Source organism: Ambystoma mexicanum, chromosome 12 (assembly GCF_040938575.1).
Source record: "Ambystoma mexicanum isolate Mex_15411 chromosome 12, UKY_AmexF1_1, whole genome shotgun sequence".
NCBI lineage: Eukaryota > Metazoa > Chordata > Amphibia > Caudata > Ambystomatidae > Ambystoma > Ambystoma mexicanum.
The window spans coordinates 988015836-988038783 of record NC_090936.1 but is presented as its reverse complement, the minus strand read 5'-3'; the positions used below and the strand labels follow the sequence as shown (position 1 = coordinate 988038783).

At 45.2% G+C, this 22948-nt stretch overlaps 1 protein-coding gene across 2 annotated transcripts in view; it reads right to left on the bottom strand.

Moving 5' to 3' along the window:
* CIMAP1B (ciliary microtubule associated protein 1B) overlaps positions 1 to 22948 on the bottom strand; it is a 130412-nt gene that overhangs the window by 21861 nt on the left and 85603 nt on the right. For both annotated transcript variants that reach the window (XM_069629480.1, XM_069629481.1), the window contains exon 5: positions 19425 to 19546. In XM_069629480.1, the coding sequence (XP_069485581.1) occupies positions 19425 to 19546 (122 nt within the window). The remainder of the gene's footprint in view (positions 1 to 19424; positions 19547 to 22948) is intronic.

Genomic DNA, 22948 nt, shown 5'->3' with positions numbered 1-22948 from the left:
GGAAACTTCTTAAATTTAGAGCAGTTTGGTTAGACTGGTGTTTGGTTCAACCTTTAATTCACGCTCCAGAGAGTAGGCAATTTTGATTAGTAAGAATATGCCCATAGATGTGATATCTCAATATAGTGACAAGGAAGGGAGAGTGGTCGCAGTAACAACTCGAATACAGGGGACCTTGATGACACTATGTACCACACCCACAGTAGGGGATTGGTATTTTTTCTAAAGCATAGCGCAAATTCTACAGGATAGGGGGGCGGCCACCATCTTTTTTAGGATGGGATTATAATGATGTAATTGACCCCTTCTTGGATAGTAGTAATAAGGGTATGGTGAGAGTTAATGTCAAACAGAGAGAGGCCTTGAAAGATTTTTTATCTTGAAGACAGGGGTCCAAGCGTGATATGATAGTTTATATATATAGCACCTATACACAATGTGTTTCCAAGTGCTTCAAGGGAAGGGAGGGAACAAGGGAAATACAATTACATGCTTACAGGCCATGAACAGTAAGGATGTGAAATTAACTATCGTACTCAGCCTGACGACATTTCAGATAATGCAAGAGCTAAGAAATAGATAAGGAAGGGAGGGGGAGAGTGGGAAGGAAATGGAAACAGACAGGCGACTACCATACTAGGCCTGATGACATTTCTGTTAGAGCCGGAGAAAAACAAAAGGCGAGGGAGAGGGGTGCAGAAAGGAAGGGGAGGAACAAAACAAGCGACTATCTTACTACGCCTGACGACATTTCAGATAGTGCTGGAGGGGGGTGAAAACAAGTAAGGGAGGTGGAGTAGACAGACGAGGTTGCTATCATACTAGATCCAGGGACAATTCTGATAGAGTAAGTGCATAGAGGAGACTAAGGGGAGGAGATAGGCAAAGGGAGAAAGGGAGAAGAGGAGAGAACAGAGAGTAAGCAGTCAAAAAGAGTGGAGAAGCAAGAAGGGAGAGCAAATACAATTGCAGAAGTCAGTAGTAACACATAATGTTGCAAGCCAGGATACAAGATGAAGATGGGAACAGCATGATTCAGGGCAGCATGAGAGTTGAGAAAGGGTGACGCACTGTGAATCAATTAAGTCCATAAAAGTCAAATCCAGCATTGGCCACACGACGGTGATGGTGAAACCAGAATGCATCAGGACAGACTCCCGCAGAAGTAGGCTGGAGTGGGCAAAATTAGGGAAAACACAGCACCTCCATGTTCATTCTCATTGCCCTGAGAAGGTACACTCAGCCTGGTAACCATATAGGGTCCCAGGGCTGTGGGGATACAGTCTGCCCAATCCAAAGTCACCTTTCACGTGAAGACATAATATGTTGAAGGAGCCAATAGTCTCCCTCCGGTCCTGCAACTTTGTTTTTTGTAGGATGTAAAGTTGGTGGCCAGAGAAGCCATCAGATATGGCTATCCAGTAGTACAACTAACCCTTATAGAATGTCCATATAGTTTGCCTAAACTGACCAATCTGAAAGCCCAGTAGGTTTTGGAGATGGAATTTGATTTGTGACATCACTGCTGGATAAAACCTCGTGACCCACGCTAAGAAGACGAGAGCTCTGGAGAATGTATGTTTTTCTAGTGTCATCCCTGTCATTTTGTTAGATAATAAAGACAGTAAATTTTGCCCTATGGCTGAGTCTTCCGTTCTTGTGGCGGGGAGTTTTTGATGGGCCAGAGTGTCTCTCTGCTGGTAATTGGGGTGACTGCTATAGAGCCCCTGCCACTCCAACACAATATGAACACAATTTAGTGGATGTATCGTGACTAGGGCACTCATCTGAAAGCGATTACAGCTTTTACTCAGGGGCACATGATATCTATTTGAGGATAGATTTACTATTGACAGCCGGACTTGCAACGACAAATTACTTGGAGAGCAGTATTAAATTAATTCATATTACAGATCATGCTGAGGTGACAATCTCTCTGCAACTTCATATTCACAGGAATAACTTCTGGAAAATTAAACCTTCCTTATTAGAGGAAAGAGAGATGGTAGAGAAGATTGTACATTAAGCACTATTCTTTTTAGATGCTAATTTGAATGGTGAAGTACAAACGAAAATGGTTTGGCAAGAGCTTTAAATGTTCTATGAGGGGGCTTCTAAGTGGCTTTTCAAGTAAGAGACGCAGGGTTAAGGAAGAAGCTATCAAAGCGTTGGAGATGAAGATTAAAGATCTTGAGTGCTTGGTCATGATATCACCGGATGACGACAAGAAAAGGGTATTGCGTAGCTCAAATATGAAGTGAATAAAATGTTTTCAGAGGGGGCTAAATACACTCTGTAACAAACCAAGTGCACTTACTATGAGCGAGGGAAGAAATGTGACAGGCTGCTTCCATATCATTTGTGTAAGCTGGAGAAAAAGTGATTTCAGTGATTGAGAAGGTCCCATGGGGTCTGACATTTGATCAAAAGGAGATTAATGTGGAATTTCGTAGGTTTTACCAAAAGCTTTACTTGTGGGAAGGAGTAATATTGGAAAGATCATCCAGTTTCCTAAGACGCTTGCATGAGCTGTCTGAACATGAAAAGGCATACCCTAAGGGGGAGCTTTCATGCAATGAGCTGAGAAAGTCAGTACACAGTCTGAGTGCTGGAAAATGCCCTGGACTGGATGGTGTCCCTATGGAACAGCATAGGATGATGCTGGACAGCATGTTTAACCAACTGGAGGACATGTATAAGGCCTCAGTGGATCTAGGAGGGCTCCCTCAATCCACGAGTCACACAATTATCCCAGTCATTCTGAATAAAGATTAGAACATCATGATGCCAGGGAGATACAGACCTATTAGTCTGATTAACACAGACAATAAGATGTTGGTGAAAACCTTGGCGATGCGGCTGGAGAATATCCTGCTGAGATTGGTACACTCAAACCAAGCAGGTTTTCGTGAAGGGAAGACATGCTGCCCCGAATATGCAAAAGCTGCTACTGACGATTATTGAGGCTAACGATGTGAAGGAAGGAGCCATGGCCCTTTCATTAAGGTACATCCTTATCCGATTTAATTTGGTTTAATTTAAGGTTGCAAGTGGCAACATTAGATGAACGCAAGAACTTGGGAACAAAGACGCTGTGTGTGTTTGAAATGTTGGAAAAGCCCAGAGAAGGGCCAGCTGCAGAGTGGTCAGGCGCCGCAGGAGTGCTCATTCGAATTACTCTCCGTGGCCCCTTTTGTGTTGAAACTGCAAGTATCAGAAGACCCTAAGAAAGGGTGGTGTGAGATGTCAGAGTGGTCCTACAAAGGTCACATCAAATCCTTTGTACAATCTAAAGTCTCTGACCCATTACCGAGAGAAAACTAGGGGAAGGTAACCCTGCTTTCTGATAAGATTGTGAATATTGTGGAATAAGGCAAGTGTGAATCCGACAGAGGGATGCCGAAGGAGCTAGGAGAAAGGAACCCACGCTTTCCGATGAGATGAAGAAAATCATGAACTGTATTAGAAACCCATGAACTGTGTTAAAGATAGCTATGTGACCCGATGGAGGGATGCCAAAGGGAAATCTAATGAGAGTGAATCCCGCCTTGTAATAAAGCAAAGTGAACTGTGTATTTGGCAAACATGAACCCGGCTAAGGGATGCCTGCGAGTTGGGGTGAAGAGTAATACACCCGTGAACATTGTGCCGACAAGAGTGAACATGGCTGAGGATTGTCCAAAGTGAGAAGTTGTTTAGAAAGACATTAAGGCTGTTGAAAATTGATAGCTGCATTTCAAAGGCTGTAGTGAGCCCAAAGGAGGGACACCCAAGTTGCAAGAAGGATCCAAGCCCGGTGGAGGGAGATCCAAGGGGCGAAGAAACAATCGCCCAAGGTGCAAGATTACCGAAGGAACTTTTGTTTGTTTGTTGTTTTGCTGCATCAGGCCTTCTAAGGCAAGAGACTTTGTAGGAAAGAGACTTAGCCCCAGAGGATTCTGGTATTGTTGAACTGGAATTGTGAGCCGCATGCTGGAGAGGCCCAAGAGTGTGATGTGCTCAGAAGTCCTGCCTTGTCAAGTGCTAAAAACGTGGGGAAGGGAGACCCCAGCCATACCATTCTGATTTATAATTTGGAGAACACTTCTTTCTTGTGAACATTATCCCACGCTCTTTTTGTGAGTTAGAGGTAAGGATTGACAATAGTTTTTTTTTTTTGTATAGGCCCTTTTTTATTTGACAAGACGCCACTAGGACTGCCTTATTATTATGTGATGGCTGTAGCTTGCTCCCATCTTAGATTTAGGTTTAGATTAGGCATTTATCCCACCCATTATAAAGTTCAATAAACACCCTTGAACTGTGATCACTTGTGTCTGTCTTTACTGTTGCCACCATGAGTTACATACAGCGTGGACTGAATAGAATTTGTTTCTCTTTGGAGCTATATGTTTTTTCTGCCACCGTAGCGCAGCGACTTTAGACATTGTTCTTTTTTCTTTCTGGAGACCAGACGGCGAGCTTTGGGAAGCACAGCGACAGAACTCACTTAGAACTTATTAACAGAGACTTTGGAGTAATCACGTGTCCTGGCGGCAGAGTCAGGAAGAGTCACACAGTTTTCCATAAGGAGTATTCATCATACCGATTAAACCAAGACTCTGTTTTTTACCAAGGCAGACTTCAGAGAAGAAACAATTTGTAAGTGAATGCATTTGTCTTTTTCTGAGTTTGAAAACACACGCTGAGCTTGAGCAGGTTAAGGAACAATTCTTTTGAGTAAACCTACACATCCATTTAAGAGTTTTCTTGAATTCTGAGTTGGAATAGAGTTGCAAGCCTAACAAAAGCCACATTTAAGTCTTGCACTGAGCAGTGTGCAGAGCTAATCCAGGTATTTAAGTTTAATTTGTCTAATGAGTACAGAGGTTTAATCGGACATTAAGAGAAGAGTGAAGATGTTAATGTGGCATGCTTTCTTCTTTTCTCCTCTGCAGAATCCCACAAAGTAGCTGGAAGTGATCTGAGTTATTTTTTATTTTATCCACTTCCCCTTTCCCCATGGGGTGTTCCGTGCTAAGCTGTTTGGTCTAGTAGCTCAGTGTGTAATGCTCTTGAGGGACTGTTGGTGTTCAGCAGCTTCTGCGGACAAACTCAACAACTCTCAGCCTGACACACTGGAACCATCGTGTCCTTTGTGAAGTGAAGTGGGGTTGGAAAGAAGTAACTTGAAATTATTCCAAATGTTTACGATGGTGGGAGGTGAAGGTGTGACCGCGTAGAACCATGCTCATTTTATTTGTTAAAATGATAGCTGTTGTTGTGGAATGGTACACAGAGGTGCAGTTTGCCATTTGGACAGCAGAGGACAATATAACACTGATAAATTACATCAGCTGCATACGTAAAGATACCTAAGCGTTATATATATATATATATATATATATATATATAGATGTTTTGGTAGAGCTTTGCAAATGTAAGTGTAACTGTTCATTTAGGGGTAAAGGACTTTGGCCTTTTTTCAATAGGCATAAGAGGAGAAGGACTCTTCTTGTCACAAAGGGGTATTAGAAGGAATTCAGTATTTGTGAGCAGAGGTGAGAGGTCATTGTCAAACATCAATGCACGTTTGTGAGCCTTTTCAACTAGTTGTAGGTCTGTTGCTTGAAATATTGGGCAGTCAAATGGCATGGTTGAAGGAACCATTGAACCAAATAGCATGGCAGTAGTATTCTGCCATTTAGACAGCACAGGCTTGTTTCCACCAAGAAGGCAATTTCCTGTTTGTTGGTGTCCCTTCAGAGCCTTATCCAGTTTAAGGTGTATTTGTGCATCATCAGCAAACATGTGCAATCTAATGTCAAGGGTTCCCAGAATCTGAGACAATGAGGCCAAGCAAAATTTGAATCATGAAGGTGAGCTGATCATTGAGGGAGTCTGCAGGGAAGGAATTAAGATTGGAGAGTAACCAGCCCAATCTAATTTGAGGACTACAGTTATTGGGAAATACACAGAGCCAGGAGAAAGCATTTCCCTGAATGCCATCAGTTGTTTCTGTCCTACAAAGCAACATGGTGTGGTTAATAGCATCAGCCTTTGAGAGTAGGATTAGTGGGTAGGTTTTTTTCTTGGTCTTGAGTTACAAGATGTTCTTTGTGAATATTGAGCTGGGTAGTTCTGCTCTGCCGCCTATATACTGTCAGGTTGTATGTTGTTTGCGAGAATATGTGTTTCCTATGCCTTTGGTTTCGGCCTTATCCTTGAAGTACAGAGTGTGGAGAGCTTCCCAAGCCAATATAGAGATTCCAAGCAAGCTCTCTGATTGGCATGGAGTGTAAGAAAGGCATAGACTGAACATTCCAAACTGCCTTTCATTGTCAGCAGCCGAGCAGGAAAGGACCTAACTTTTTAGTTCTGTGACAAGTTACCTTTGACTGGCCTATCTGCATGATGTTGAGCTAATTTGGAACTGGAGAGAGTCTGGAGTTCAAGTGGGAAAAACCAGAGATCAGAGGAAGTTACGAAGTAAGTTAAGTGAATTTTCTGAAGTTACTAAAGTAATTGTTAACTGAACTAGTCATAGTTTAATTCTTAGGAGTTTATTTGATTAGTAACTGTTAAAAAGAAACTAAATTGGGCAAAGTACATTGAACTCGCTCAGCTGGAGAGTAATTGAGTGTTATTATTGTATCTTGTAAGTTATTCTGTGATTTTTCTTTGTTGCTAAGCAACTCAAGCGTGAGGACAAGAGCGACGCTGGAGCTGGTGAAAGCCGTTTCGTCTCTCTGCGTTGGATGTTCTTGGGGCCACGTGACGTTTTGTGTTATGTTGAATATTAAATGAGAACTGGTAAATTAAGTTCTCATGTCCTGGGGCACATCGTGCTGAGATACGAGATAGACATCTCACACTGTCTGCGCAAGTGACAGTGTTCGTAAGGTCTCCGAATTGCGTACGCATCGTGGAACAAAATTGTACGAGTCTTTATGACCACTAATCATCGTGCGTGTATGTGATTAGGACTTCCTGACTTTTTTGTTTGTTTTTGGGGAAGCAAATTACTTCGTGTGTGCATGGTTCTGTGATTCTGCTTCCCGGCATTTGTTTGTCATTACGGAGACATTTTCCACTTTGCGCATGTGCATTGCAGTGAATCCGCATCACTGCGCTCGCCTGTTGTTACTAATACACTTTCCACTTCGCGTGTGTGCGGTGCAGTGTTATCACATCTCGTCGCTTGTTTGTTTGTTTTTTGGTGACAAGTTTCCGCTTCGCGTGTACTGCATGGCCCGTGGCACCAATTGAGGAAAAATCTGCAAACTTTATATCATCCAAACAGTGGAAACTAAGTTTAAAAGAATGTTACAAACTACTGAGCAACGTGAAAGTAGACTGCTGATCCTGGTGCAGCGCATACACTTATTTACTCTTTTTACTAAAGACTCATTGCTTTGACAGAGCAGCAACGATTTAATTAAAGGCAAATTAGACTTCAGAGCAAGTGAGCCTTTAAGGAACTCAAGAAATAGCTGGTAAGGTAGAACTGCATTCTGGAATCCTGTAATTCCAAGCAGCTATCCAGTCGAAGAGTCTCAGTTGATGAATTTCTTCAAAGTAATCTCTGTGAATTCACACTCCTCTAAGCTCTTAGAAGAGGAGAACCAGGTATGGTGTGTTTACTAATTTAACTTGATAAATGAGAAAGAGCGTTCAGGAAAAAAGTAAGGTTAGTGACTATGATTTGCAGTTCTGCTTTCTTGTCTTAGGTGGAGAAACGGACAGAGCTGAGACAGACCTGGTGTTTATTATTTTGTTCCCATTCCCATTTTCCCTTAGGGGTGTTTTCAGCTTAATTGTACTAAATTGGTTGGGAGGGAAACATTCTCAGAGGACTACGGGGGTTCAGCAGCTTCTGCAGACAATCCACTGGACCTCAAGTCAGACATATACAAATTTGGTTTGACAATCATTCTGAATGTGGTGGAACTCCCGCTAGGTGCAAAGGTTGGAAGTCACCGCTACCTTCAGTACTTTGACAATACAGGGTATTTCCTGATATTGATCCATAATTGTGACCCCTCTACTGCTGAGCCGCAAAAAAGATTCTTCCTTGTGGTGAGAAGGGAGCAATGTTTCTGCATGCGGAAGACTTTCTTGAAGAGGCAGGTCGTTGTGAACTTCCAAAATAAAAGTTGCTCAGTTTTGTTCTTAGCACATCTTTCCGCTTGGTTCGGTTACAAGGAATCGGTATAAACACCATACTTGCCAACCCTACAGATTTAGGCAGTAGGATACTGCTTTTGAAGCATCCCTACCGCCTACAGATTTCAGTGACAGATCCTACTGCTTTTCACAGTGGCAAGTAATTTATGTGATTCTAAGGCAGGCACCAGGACAGAGCATGCAACACATTAGTCTGTCTATACAGTGGACTGGTAGGTTATTACTTTGATTGCACTCAGACCAATCCACTGACCTGACAGCTGCATGACTCTGTCCTGCACTCTTGACGGTACAACCATTAGGTGAACCAGCAGTGAAAGCAAGTGGCAGAGTGTAACACCATCACACAGCATCTGCTGACAATTTGGTGTTAGCATTCAGAATTATACATTTTTTACATTTCACCATCTTTCCATGTTGTGCGGTTTGTTTGTTTTGTACTTTCCTGTTACGTCATTGTTATGGGAATTATTATTTTTCAAACTTGAAAAATCTTACATCTTTTTGGTCACAGAATGTTGGAAAGTATGTGAACACTATGAAGAAATTGCAGTTGCCTACAACTGGTGGCATAAGCAATACATTTGTCGGTATACAGACTGGTTTTCTGCGCCAAAAAAGCTAAAGATATGGAAGCCACCAAGGGGCACAGGCAAGATGGCTGCCTGAGAGCCGAGCTCTGTCCCCTGCCTTGGTAGTAAAGATGAGTTCATGTGAACCGCAGCACCTGGCACCCTGCCGGAACGTTTCCCCAGGCGTGGGAAGTAGCAAGGCTTCCACAGGGATAAAGCAGAGGAAGCGCAGCCAGCCCTGTGCCAGCACCCAAAGAGTGATCATCACCAGACTACCACACGTGGTGCGAATCTGAGGGAGTGGAGCGGCAATTGTTCAGCCCTGTGCCCCCAGTGGGGGGTCTTTACCCAACAGCATAGGTGATCCAGAAGACGTGGCGCTGACCTGTGTGGAGGCGGGGGAGGGCTGATAAGGGACTCGCTGTTCACCGGGCATCCCATCCTGTGAGGTGCTGGTGCGACAGCTGAGGTACGGCCAATTTTGGGCCCTGCAGCGCCTGGAGAGGCCTGAGCTGCACTCGGCATGTCATGGAGGCCTACATCTGACCAAAGAAGAGACACACTGCCTTCAAATTGACCCAGACGTCGTTGGTGCAGAGGCCCCTGCCTTCGGCGTACCGGGACTGTGATTCTGGAGCAAAAAGCACAGACGCTGCTGGGACTCAAGGAGTGCAGCAGTGGGAAGGAAACCCATGTCGACAAGACAGTAGGTGACTGGATTCCCCCCTCGTTCCCCCCGCACCCCAATTGTCTGCCAAATAAAGTGGTGCTCCATCATAGGGATGTCCTCTGGCAATGGAGGAGGAGCTGATCTGGACTCCGGGGGCCCTCCTGCAACGGGCCACGTCGTGACCCAATACATATTTGTTAATGGTGGGCCCAATTGCGAGGTGAAGCAGTGGCAAGGAGGGATCCCCCCCAGCCCCCTGCGGACATTGGCACTGACCTGGGACCAGGGAGAACCGGAGCTAACCAAGTGGACAACTCTGACTGGGGCCCCAACTTACCATTGCGAAATGGCTGGCGAAGCCACCACGCTCGTCTGAAGTAAACCAACCCCTGGGGACCTTGACACGGATCCCGGAGACACAGGAGTGTGCAAGGGAGGCTGGGCCACAGCAGGCAACATGGCAGCAGACGAGACAATCACGAGGCATGGCGACCGGAGTCTGAGCTGAGCTTGGGGATTCCCTGACTATTCCTCATTGCGGCCGAAATGCCGCAAGGACATCAGAGCGCGTAGAAATACTGAACTTAAAAGGAAGAAGAGAATAAACAATGTGTAATGGTAGCAACACATTGATTCAATAAAGATGACAGTAACCTTTGCATACTAGAGAGGAACCATAAACCATCCATTTAAGTGAGGCAACTATTGCAAGAACTAAATATTAAACAAATACACTGTTCAAGGTACACATTCTACCAAAATTAAACCCCTCCTGATGAACCGTCTGACAATACAAGATGGGGAAACACGTGTCAAGGGAAAAGAGGTAAAAGGCTAACCAATTCAGCTAGGAAAAAGAAAAACTAAGGAGTGAACCAAGAATCTATATGGAAATGCCAAAGTGTATTCCAATGCACAAGCCCAAAGTAATTGTATACAGATATAACTTGTTGATTCAGAATTTTGATATAAGAACCTGGAATATAATAAAGACATTTGGCGCAACAAAATGAGACCCATCTCATTTTCAATTCGTGTTCAAGGCACTGGACAGCCTGAGTGACATAGGGTCTGACATTGCAGCCTTTTGAGCAAGAGTTATTAAATTTAATTTCAAACATTAATCAATTTGGATTTGCCAACAGCTGTTATAAGGCTGTACCTGTACTCTATTACCCCTTGGGACAGTAGTGGGGACGATCCCGAACACCTATGAGATGGAAGGGTGCTCTAGCACGATTACAATATCAAGGCAGTGAGCTGATGGCAGAGACAAAGGGAGACGGGAGACTCACCCCCACCCAACCAGAGCTTGAAGCGACAAACAGACCATTCTGGAGGAGATCAGAGAGATGAGGACAGACATGGGGGCGAAACTGGTGGACCCCTCAGCTAAGGTGGTCAACCTCGAGGACAGGATGGATCGGGTGGAGGCCAATCAAACCTTGGCTGGACTCCTGGAGACGCAAATGGAAGCACGCTTCATGGAAATGGAGAGGCGTGCAGGAGAACTATGCCACAAGGTGGATGACTTTGTGAACCGAGAGAGACGGAATAACTTCTGGTTCTTCCGGCTGCCGGAGGTTAATGGTGAATCACCAGTGGGCCTGGTACATAAGATACAGGAAATAATGGGGATGGTCCTAGGTTCCAGGGAGGGAGGAAAGGTCACCATAGACAGAGTGCACCACGCTGGAGGGGGAGCTCATGTCCCGCGCTCAGTGGGAGACAAGATGAGGATCCTAGAAAAAGCTGCGTACATGAAGGAGGTGGACTATGGCGACTCAAGGGTGGCTATTTTTCAAGACCTCTCGGCCCACACGTTGTTGAGGTGCAACAAGTGTGGCGCTCTCACTAGATGGCTCCAGGAGAAGGGGCGAGATACCACTGGGGCTATCCCTTTACACTTGAGTTTCAATGTGGGGGAGCGATACCATCTGGTGCCAGAAGAGGAGATACAACTTGTCACTAATGATCTGGTGGGGCGTCGAGAGGGTCTACTGCGGAGTGCAGCAGACAAAGGTTGGATCCTAACCGGGGTCCCCGGGGCCCAGAATCGGTGCGAGGAAAGCACAGGGCAAAAGGAGCCTGGACATTCCGGAAGCTTAACACCTTAACACAACAGAACGATGACACTTGAGAAGGGGCAGAGAAATGTTCTATCTTGTATACCCTAAGGGGGCTTCATCAGAGCTGATAAGGTTTTATTTGACGTCAGATATGACTATGCGCGTTAGATATTATGGATGCCGGCATTGGGTTGGGGGGACAGGGGTGCACGTTGGATGCACACAGTTGTTGAAGAGGGGACCCGGGTGTTGGGAGAGTTGGTTTATTGGTTGGGCAAGAGTCAGGTGGAGGGGTAGGAAGGGCTGCTTGATATGGTACCCAAGGCAGGGGTCACACCCATGATGGTTCAACGGACATACCCAACATGATTGGGAAACGCAATTGAACACCTCGGAACGAGACAGGGAAGGGTGGGAAGGGAGGGGGAAGGTTTGGGGAGGGGAGTGGAATAGGGAAGGGACCCTCATGCAATGAAGCTCACATGCAACAAGGGATATCTACACCATAGAGAACACAAGGAGCAATCAACAAAGGGTGAAGAAAGGATATGGCTGGTAGGCACGCTAAATGTGAAGGGATTGAACTCCCAGAACAAGAGATGCCTAATTAGTAATATGTTCCACAAGCGGAAACTGGCGATTCTCTTCCTGCGGGAGACCCACTATAGGCAGGGGGCGGAATCAGCAATAAGGGGCAAAGAGATTGGTAGGAACTGTTGGGCCTCCCAAAGGACCTCTAAGAAAGAAGGAGTGGGAATCCTGCTGGGTAAGTCCTTCTGACTGATGGGGATTCAGGTCAAAAGGGGCTTTGGGGGACGATGCTTAGGTATAAAAGGAATTCATGAGGGGACACAGATCACACTGGCCACCCTGTATGCACCCAATGTGGGGCAGGCGGGGTGCCTACATCAGGTATTTAAGATGATGGATGACTGGGGGCGGAGGGCGTGATGTTTTGGGGGGGGATTCAACTTGGTTATGCGGATCCTGCGCTGGACCACTGGTGAGCAAAAGGGACGGGTATTAAAGCTGCGACCAAAGACAACCTGGCTTTTGGTAACCTTCTGCAAGATCACTATTGGGTGAACGTCTGGCGGAGTCACTGGCTGGGCCCGGGGGGTTATACGTTTCTTCCCCCCCCCACATCAGACATATACGAGGATAGATCGCCTACTGATTCCGAGAGAACTGGAAGGTGAAGTGGGGGCGCCCATGGTGGAGGTGATCATGTGGTTGGACCATAAGTTGGTGGTGGCGAATTGGTGGCTCCCTGAATCTTGCCGGTGTTTTAGATGGAGGTGCAACAACACCTTGCGGAAGGACCGGGTGTCCAAGGATTTCCTGGGGAAGGAGATAGGAGCATATTTTGAAATCAACGATAATGGAGAGACAGGTATTGCAACGGTCTGTGAGGCAGCCAAAGCCACTTTTAGGGGGCTACTTATCGCAGAGGGGTCTCGCAAAAAGAGAGAAAGGGGGCTAATCGAAAATAGACTTAGAGAAGAGTTGAAAATGCTGCGATCTCAGCTGTCCCAATGGGATGCAGACAGGGTAGGACTCCTGGGTAAAATGAGGGACAAGAGGCAGGAACTCCACACAGTACTGATAAGGGAGGTGGTAAAAAAGATGAGGTTCACTCAGCAGAGGTATTACAAAATGGGTGACATGGTAGGGACTCTCCTAGCAGATAGGGTTAGGGGCTGTAGGGTGGAACGGAGAATAGAAGGAGCACGGTATACTGAGGGACATATCGTGAAGGAGAGGGGTATATTGCGACCTGTTTTGCGGGTTACTACAGGGAGTTACATGCTAGGCCAGTGGAGCAGGACGTGGGGGAAGTCAGGCAGTACCTGACCGAGTGACGCCTCCCCAAGCTTACAAGAGCAGAAGTTGAGGCCCTGGAGGGCGAGATAACCCAGGAAGAGGTATTGGGGGCCATTCAAATATTGAAAACAGGCAAAGCCCCTGTTGACAATGGATTCACGGCTGACTTCTATAAGCAATACCAAACCCCATTAGCGGCACCCCTGGCCAAACTCTTCAATTCCATAGTTGGGGATGCCAAAATACCCTGCCGTTTCTTCAGGCCATAATAGAGATTATCCCGAAACCGGGGAAGGTTCTAGTCAATTGGGCTTCATAAAGGCCTTTCTATCTCCTCAATTTTGATGCCAAGATCGTTGCCAGAATCCTTGCGACACTCTTGGAATCTTGCCTCCCTCGATTGATTCACCCTGACCAGACAAGATTCGTGCTACACAGGCAGGGAGACGACACATGTGAAAGACGCTTCATGTTCTCAATGCTCCGGGGGTGAAGGAAGAGGGGTTACTCTTGCTGGCAATGGATGCCGAGAAGGCGTTTGACCGGGTGAGCTGGGCCTTTATGGGGGAGGTCTTCGAGTCCCTGGGGATGGGCTGTAGGTGGACCAGCTGGATGACGGTCCAATACTCGAGACCGACGGCCAATGTGGTGGTTTACGGGACCGAATCACAGGCCTTCCCCCTACAACTGGGCATGTGCCAAGGGTGCCCACTCTCCCCGCTGATTTACGCACTGCTTATGAAGCCATGGGCAGCGATGATTAGGGATAGTGAAGGGATTAGAGGCGTCATGGTGGGTGTGGTGGACTGTAAGATTAGTCTTTTCGCTGATGGCGCTCTGCTCTACATATTACCAGACCATTTGACTCGGTTCCCCTCGGGCTGGAAGGTTTGAAGCAATACGAGAGATTATCAGGGTTCAAAGTAAAACTGGGAAAGTAAGTGGTTTATCCGGTGGGGGCGCTGCCAGAGAGGGGGAAGGAGTACATTGCATGATTACAGTTTAGGATATAGGAAGACGCCTTTCGCTACCTTGGGATCCAGGTGACTCAGTGGTCTGAGGACCTTTTTCCAAAAAATGTTCTCCCTGTATGGTCCACCATAAAGCGAGACATGGAGAGATGGTCGAGATCGGGGTTGTCATGGATGGCACGTTTAAAATTGTATAAAGATGGTGGTGATCCCCAAATTCCTGTTCTCATTCCAGATGTTGCCTATAGGGATCCCTCATCGTTCTACGCCAAGGTCAAAGTGGCTATGTTGAGATTTCTCTGGGCAAGACATAGGGTTGCCCACAGGACATTGATCCTGCCAAAGGAGGCAGGGGGAGTGGGATTTCCGGACTTGACATACCAAAGGGAAACCCAGCTCAGGGTTCCATCTCGGAAAAACAATGGGTGGCGATGGACAACGCAGTATTAGCCCCACTCACACTAGACGAATGGCTGTGGGTCCCTCAAGCCAATATTCATGAGAAAGTGTTGCATCACCCGGTTTTGGAGGTCTTATGGTACATATGGAGGGAGGGTGGGGACAATAGGTGGCTCACATTGTGGCTGTCGCCCTTGAGCTGTGTTTGGGCCTCCCATTGAGGGACGGGATTGAGGATCCATTGGCATGTCAACCCTGGTATGAGGCGGGACCAAGCAGGGCAGGACAACTGTGTGAAGGGGACACCTTCATTTCCCTGAGGAGTTTGGAAGAGGCCTTGTACTCCACAAATCGTCACCTTTCCGCTTCCTGCAACTGAAGGGGGTCCTGACACAGAGCAGGTGGGGTGAGAATCTGAGGAAGGAGTTGACGAGCTTTGAAGGATTCCTGATCACACAGAGGGAATCCAGGGGGCTCATAGCCGAAATGTATAAGAGGATCCTCTTGGCGAACCCTAGGAACCCCCTCCCACCGAGAATCAAATTGGGACTGGATCTGGGCAGGGATATTGAGGACACTTTATGGACACAAATGTGCAGGAGGGCTAACCACTCCGCGACCTCACTCCAATATAGACACCAGGCCCTAAAGCTGCCGCACAGATGGCACTACCACCTGCGATGATTGCGCGAATGAGGGAGGGATATGACCCACACTGCTGAAGGGCCACCGGGAAGAGGGGTTTATATTCAAATGTGGTGGGGCTGCTCAAGGGTCCAGGGTTATTGGAGGGCGGTTCTTTCCTGGATAAAAGGTGTGGACGGGATCCAGAGGGAGCTCTCGCCATGATTTCTCCTTTTTGAGGTAGTAACGGAGCAGGGGCACATGTTTCAGATCATGGCAGTCTCTGCTAGATGCTGCCTGGACCAACTGTGGAATAGCCCACGAATGCCGGCTGAAAAGGAGTGGGTTTTAAAGATCCGAGCTATTTATGATATGGAGTATTTTTGTAATTTGTATTTATGTTATTCTTTATATAATAGGATATGATATGATATGGCATTTATAACGCGCCTATACACAAGTGTTTCAAGGCACGACGGGGCAAGGGGGGAGAAACAAAGGGAGGGCAGACAACGATCCTACTAGGCCAAGTGTCATTCAGATCGCGCAAGTGCATGGGAAGGGGGGAAAAGGAAAAGTGCGCAGGGGAAGGGAGAGGGGAAAGTGCAGTAAATGGGAAAAAGTGGAATAAGTAAGAAAATAAACAGCCAGCTGGTGGCAAGTGCAAGGAAGTGCAGATAAAAGTGCTGGTAGGGGGACTGTAGGGATACAGAACAACGGTCCCCAGGTGCAGGGGTTGCCAGGGAGGCAGTGCAAGTGGGCAATTGGTGGGGCCTGGGCCAGAGATCAGAAGGGGTGGCCAGGTAACCCGAGCAGTTTCAGTCAGGATATCAGCAGGAGAGAGGGGGAGAGAAAGCAGAGGCAAAGAAGAAGGTTTTGAGGTGCTTCCAGAACCGGAGATGGTTCTCCTCGAGTTTCAGGGAGGCAGGAAGACTGTTCCAGAGAGAGGCCCCAGCCGAAGAGAGTAATCCAGTTAAGCCTTTATCCAAAGCGCTTTACATAAGAGATAAACGGTACATAAGAACAGTGGTGCAAAACATTGTTAGGTACAGTCTGTAAGAATCAATCAGGATACTGAAGCAGGTGAGATTTTAAGGAGGAATGGAATAAGGAGTAAGAAGTAATAGAGTGATGGGACAGAGGGAGCATGGGCCAGTGAAGTGGGGCGAGGAGCTGAAAAGAGCGAAAGCGGGATTGAGCGCAGGAAGGACTGAAAACGGTCAGTCTAAAGAGATCCGAGGAGCAGAGAGAACGAGAGGGAGAATAGAATGAAAGGAGTGATGCAAGATAGTCAGGGGCAAGTCCGTAGAGAGATTTGAACACTAGGCAAAGAAAATTGTATTTAAGCTGAGAGTGGAAAGACAGCCAACCAAGTGAGGCAAGATAATAAGAGAGCAGACAAAGTGAGCGAATAGCTGAATGATAGATAAATTTAAGAAGAGCACGATGCGAGTGGGGAAGACCAAAGAAGGTGACAGAACTATAGAAAAGTCGAGAAAAGATTAACAATGAGATAAGAAGTTTTGATGCACGGCAAGTAAGGAAGTGGCTGACTCTGCCGAATGTTGTAGAGGTGAAATGGAACAGACCATAGAGGTGACATGCATGGGATGTGAGAGAGATATAGTGAGCAAAGGAAAGGTTAGAATCAAAGTAGAGACCAAGATTACGGGCAGTAGAGGAGATGGATAGGCTGGAAGGAGGAAAGGAAATAAATGGGGAGGAGGCAGTGGTGGGAGAGTGTTTGCGGAAAAGAATAAGACTTCAGTCTTTCCACCATTCAAAGTGAGAAAGTGGGATGTCATCCAAAATTTGATGGCAGACAAGCAAGTCGAGAAAGTGGAATGAATGTCAGGCATGAAAGAGGAGAACGAAAGAAAGAGCTGTGTGTCATCAGCATAGAAGTGGTGAGATAGTCCAAAAGAAGAGATTATAGGAGCGAGGAAAGAAGTATATAAGGAGAAGAGAAAGGGACCAAGTACTGATCCTTGAGGAACACCATGATTGTGGGGAAGAGGCAAAAAGGTGTCACCACACCAGGAGACAGCGAAAGTGCGGTTGGATAGGTAAGAGGAAAACCACGATAGAACAGAGCCACGAAAGCCAAACGAGGAGGGAGTTCAGAAGCAAAGAGTGATCAACGGTGTCAAAAGAAGCAGATAAGTCAAGAAGAATAAGGACAGAGGAGTGTTTAGAATAATGGGCTGTGAGAAGAGAGTTAATCACGCAAGTCAGAGCTGTTTCAGTAGAGTTTAGCTAGAAAAGGTATGAGATATAGGATGAAAGTTTGAGACATCGGTGACATCGAAGGCCTGTGGCTTCCTTTCTTTGAAAAGTATGGGTGGTGAGGCCGACAGGGCAGAGGTGCGGGTTGGGAGAAGAGGGGGGCCGGCCACCATGACGAGATAACAAGCCCTAAACACCACCCAGGAACCAATAGAACGAAGAGAACTTCAGGGGAGGCTCTCCGATTCACGGATAAGCGTGCCCTTGTGATACCTGGTTGGAAATTAGGTCTTATCCTTTGTCTGAACTCCAAGGAGACAATACATTTTCGCTGCAGGGAGAGGGGAGTTAGGGGGAGAGGGGACGGAGGGCTCAGTTGTGTTGGTTGTTTGAGAAGGCTTTACTGTTGATCTGTGTTATTTTAAGCCTAATGCCAATAAAGTTTAATTTTGAATAAAAAGCTGAAGACGTTTAAGTGATTACCCATCGCTTGGATGGAGTACCAGAAGTTACCTAATCCGCCAGTTAATATGCAAATTGCTTATGATGTACTCCTATTTGAATGCCAGGTGCTTCTAATAAATCACTTGAACCTTTATCGGGTTATTTTATACTTTTATTTTGTCCTTGGGACCATTCGTGGTTGTGAAATAGTAAATAGTGCCCGTATGTTTTAACACGTGTTTCAGCCTGCAAGACCTTTCTCAAAGCCAGCCTTATTTTTTACAAAACAAATTATATATTACATATGTATTCAATATACACAGATATGATCCATTGATGGTATGTACCAACATCATGTGTGGGAGTAGGTAGGATTAATAGGACAATAAAAAGAAAAAAAGAAAAAAAAATAGGAAGGAAAAATAAACAAATATTTCATTCAATATTTCAAGTCTGGTATGATTAATTGACTTCCATTGCCAAGAAACATTGGAAACAAACGTTTCTTAATGGTGGAGGGTTGCATCAAGCCTTCCTAACACTCTAATTATGGCACTATAACTAAGGCTTACCCTAAATATAAAGACGTCAAGAAATACAATTTAGGGGTTTTGTAGAAAGGCTGAAAGTTTAATTCCATGCTTTGCAGTATGATATAGTGGATGGTTAATCTTTGCAAATAAAAACCTCAACACAGGTGTAGTTAGGACGCAACAGAGGTCACGGGGATAATGTCAAACATAACCTATAACATAATTGTCCAATTCTAAGAGATCTAATACTGTACATAACCAAATGTTACAACCAAATCCAAAGAATGCATATTTTGCAGGTATTTGGGAACTATCCCTGTTATTAGTTATGGACTAAATAATGGAACAGACCATAGAGAAACACCAAGATCATTGGGTGAGTAGACCTATGTCTATTGAATAGAGGCACAGAAGCTAAATGATGCATGGCAAGGTAAATTGTCGAACGTACATTGTTAATCGTCAATAACAGGGGTAGTCAGTAATAGTAATCAAGAAATTATGTTGAATTCCCAGGCTGTTAGCAATACAAGGGAGAGCTCACTGAAACAATAAGTCGCTCCTGTAAAGAACATGGTGAATTTTGTTAAGGGGTAATGTAATTAATGAAATATGTATTGTTTGTTTTCCCTTCCTTTTCCTCCCTTTTTTTCTTTTTGTTCTCCTATTAATCCTTCCTACTCCCACTCATAACTTTCTGTCTTCACACAAAGTTGTGATACATACAATCAAGGATCAAATCTGTATATATTGAATACATATGTAATATATAATTTGTTTTGTAAAGAATAAGCCCGGCTTTGAGAAAGGCCTTGTAGGCTGAAACACATGTTAGCACATACGGGCACTATTTCACAACCATCAATGGTCCCAAGGACAAAATAAAAGTACAACTAGTGGGAGACAACACCCATTATCACACTCACCTTCTGCAGATCTTCTGCAAAACTACCAATCTTGCTGCGTCCAGTCATGGAGATGTAGGGTGCAGAAGGCTTTCCCACTGTATGTGGCCCCAGCATTGCAGGAAGGAGGTAAGCCGCTGGTCCTAAGGAAAGGAGAATGAGAAAAACAAGAGTTCAGGACAGATTCAGCATAGGTTACACCTTCAGCTCCACAGTTATATGTGGTTGCTCGACAGCAGAACTAGTCAAAGTGGCACAAATTAAACTTTAATACTGCACTCTCCATGGAACATTAATATTAAACTAGGTTGTACCAAGTGGGAGCACAAAGCACACAAGCACTGCCACAATAAACAATACACCATTAATATGGGTGGCTACATTGAAATGGCACAAAAAAGAGTCATCCCAACTGACGATGGCTCAACAGAGGATATTGGAAAGCCTTGTGAATCTATGCTCTGGACGTGTAATGTTAGTATCAAGGGACCTGCTGTGCCCATAGAGCTCTACTACAGATGCTGACCCTACTGGCGTCGAAGTGTAAGCCAAGGAAAAATATACTCAACATGATATTTGAGATCAGTTTTCATGTTCGATATATGTTTACAAAGACATGATTATCAATTATAAAAACAAATTGTTAACATTCGCTAACCTTTAATGTTAGATTTAAAAACACAGGATTCCTCCTGATGAGCCACTTAAAAAGACTAAACGCGTAGAGAGGATGAAAATGATAACAATGACAAGCGATGTTAGGATGGAAATAAGGACAATGCCAAACTAAGTGAGCAGCGATTCATCTGGGACACCTGCAATAATTCTAAGCATCAAGACAGATAAGGATTCTCTATAATGAGGACATTGATAAATCAATAAGGATATTCTATTCTCCCTTATAAATGAGGACAGTGCTCCAGATAAGATTTGGAGGTAGGAGTATTGTACTCCCTATTTTTATTTTTGGGGAGTATTTGCCTATGATTAGGAAGTAAAAGTGACTGATACACCACTTATTTCTTGAGCTGAATGAGGGAAAAGAAAAGCAAATAAGGAACAACTCAATTTTCTGACAATCAGCAGGATTTAACTAATATATAAAGCAGTATATTTAAAATTGGACAAGCATATTTGAATTTACAAAAAAGACAAGTATTGAATGCATGGAACAAGTAAGACAGAAACTCCAAGCTCTCTCAGAGTTTCTGTTTTTTTAAATTATGACAAAAACAAGCATTGAATGCATGGCACTTCCTAAATGATCCATACCATTGCAAATGTATGTCAATGAAAGATATTGAATGTACCTAAAATTTCATTTTGGTTTTCGTTAGCAATAAGAGTACTCCAAAAAATGTTTTTACTTATATGTTAATTAAAAACTTTGTTAGATCTTACAAGCACAAGAATGTTTCCTTATTTTTACAAAGCCATAATAGTGATGCCAGCCCATAAAACACAGCTGATAAACAGCGTGATCAACTGAACATATGGTAGCAGTGCCTGGCGAAAGCCTATCTAATACTTGTGCATAAGCCACAACGGTTGGCTTTGTCAATGCATGTTTCAATGAGACTTCAGAGCATGGAACAGATACAAATCAAGTGGCTGAGGGCACTCCAATAGCACATTTACATGAATCTTTTGCTGCCCTTATATGTTTCTTTCCTAATGAGATATGCTGTGGTGTGTACTGTGACAAAGTCCCATTGATGAGGCCTGGAATTGGGGTGAGAGGGATGCTTGCGGCTAGAGGCGGGACCCTCCAAGTAATGCCAATCTTGGAGGAGGTGTACAGGGATCCACCAGGGCCTCGCCATGCTCATTATTGGGGCTATGCATACCCACTCGCCCCAAATATTATGAGTGAGACAGTCTTAAACAGCACAAATTGGTTGAGAACCTACAGTCTGTATCAAAGGTGCTAATTCAGCGCCAGACAGGAGAGCACACCTACCAACTGTGATAGTAAATAAGGGGGATGGTGGGGCAGCTAGTTGGGAAAGGACATAGGTATTTGAAGCCACAGAAGCCCCGTACAAAGGGCTCCATCGGGAACAGTAGAGGATAATGATGCATTGGGTGCATACACAGTCCAAGATACTGTCCTATGATTAGCTAGAGAAGGGGGAAGGATAATAGCACCATCACAGATACACATAGTGGGAAATCCCTCTGGGTGGAAGGACCTGGGAAACTTTGATCTGAAACAGGAGACCAATATGACAGGGATCTGCAAAGGGGGTGGGGCTTAAGCTACTCATCACACGAAAAACATAACTAGAACAAGGTGATGTAATTACAGGGCGGTCAGCCAAACTAGCCTGCCTATATGGCAGTGGGGGGAGTGGGGGTGGACGAAGCAGCATTCCTGGGACAACCAATTAGACGGTAGCTTCATGAGCTCTGGTGAGGTGGCCAGCCTCCAAAGTATCTACCACAGAGTTTGCGACGGTCATCATCTAACAGGTATTGTGTGAATGTCCCCTTTCCCACCAGCTGCCGGTTGTCTCATGTGCAGTTCTCAATGGTGCTGACCAATGGCAGTGGATTAAAGTTTCGGCAGTCAGCACAAATGTTACTTTAGAAATAAGTTGTTCTGGGGTGGGGTGCGAATAAATGTCGTACCACATGGGGAGGCATTGTAATGGGAAACTGTTTGCTTCAATTACGCTTCAGTAATCAACGTAAGCTTCGAGGAGGTGATGTCCATGAACCAATTTAATCCCTGGAAAACATAGAAACAGTGAATTCTCCAACTTGCAAGTGTTTCGATGGATTTCCAACCATTGTATTTCATGCTATAAAAATACTGTTCGTATTACATCCAGATGTCATCCTTTTGGTCAGAGCCTATCCACTGTTCTGTTTGATTTGTGCTCACCCAGCTGTTCACACTGCATCACTGAGGAGGCTCTGCAGCACTGAGTTCGCAAAGGTCTGCTAGGTCACGAGCGCCGTCCTGCACTCAGTGGAAGGATGAGCCTGTGGTGGAGGCTCAGTTCCGAGGGGACTCGAGAGTATCAAGGACATGAGTATAACCGTGCAAGAATATGCTGCATAATAGTGCATGGCTACAGACACAGAGGGATAGATTCATTTTATGGTGTAGGAGTAGTCTAGATATTAGAGCATACCACCCGATAGGAAGTGGGCGCTGGCGTGGGCACGCCTGCGGTAGAGCGGGAAGGTGCATAGTGTTTGGTGAACTCTGTTAGCCAGGAGTGGCGCGTAGTGCAAGTGATTGTATAGTTGCGTTATTGGGGTACAAGTTGTGTTGGGGTTTTTTGTGTAGAGAGGGACATGCATGTGGTAGTTAGAATCATTCAGTGGTGAGGGCTTATGGTGGACAAGTCACCACCAAAATGTATCTCATGTAAAAAAGCAGGCTTTTGCATTTCAACAGCGGGAGTGAGGCATGTTTAGACACTGGAAATTGTTGCGCTAACATAGGGAACATTGAGCCAGTGGAGAGCGCAGATAAGTACTAACATTGAGTGAGTGGTGAATGGACTCATCCCCCAACATAGATCCCAAGATTG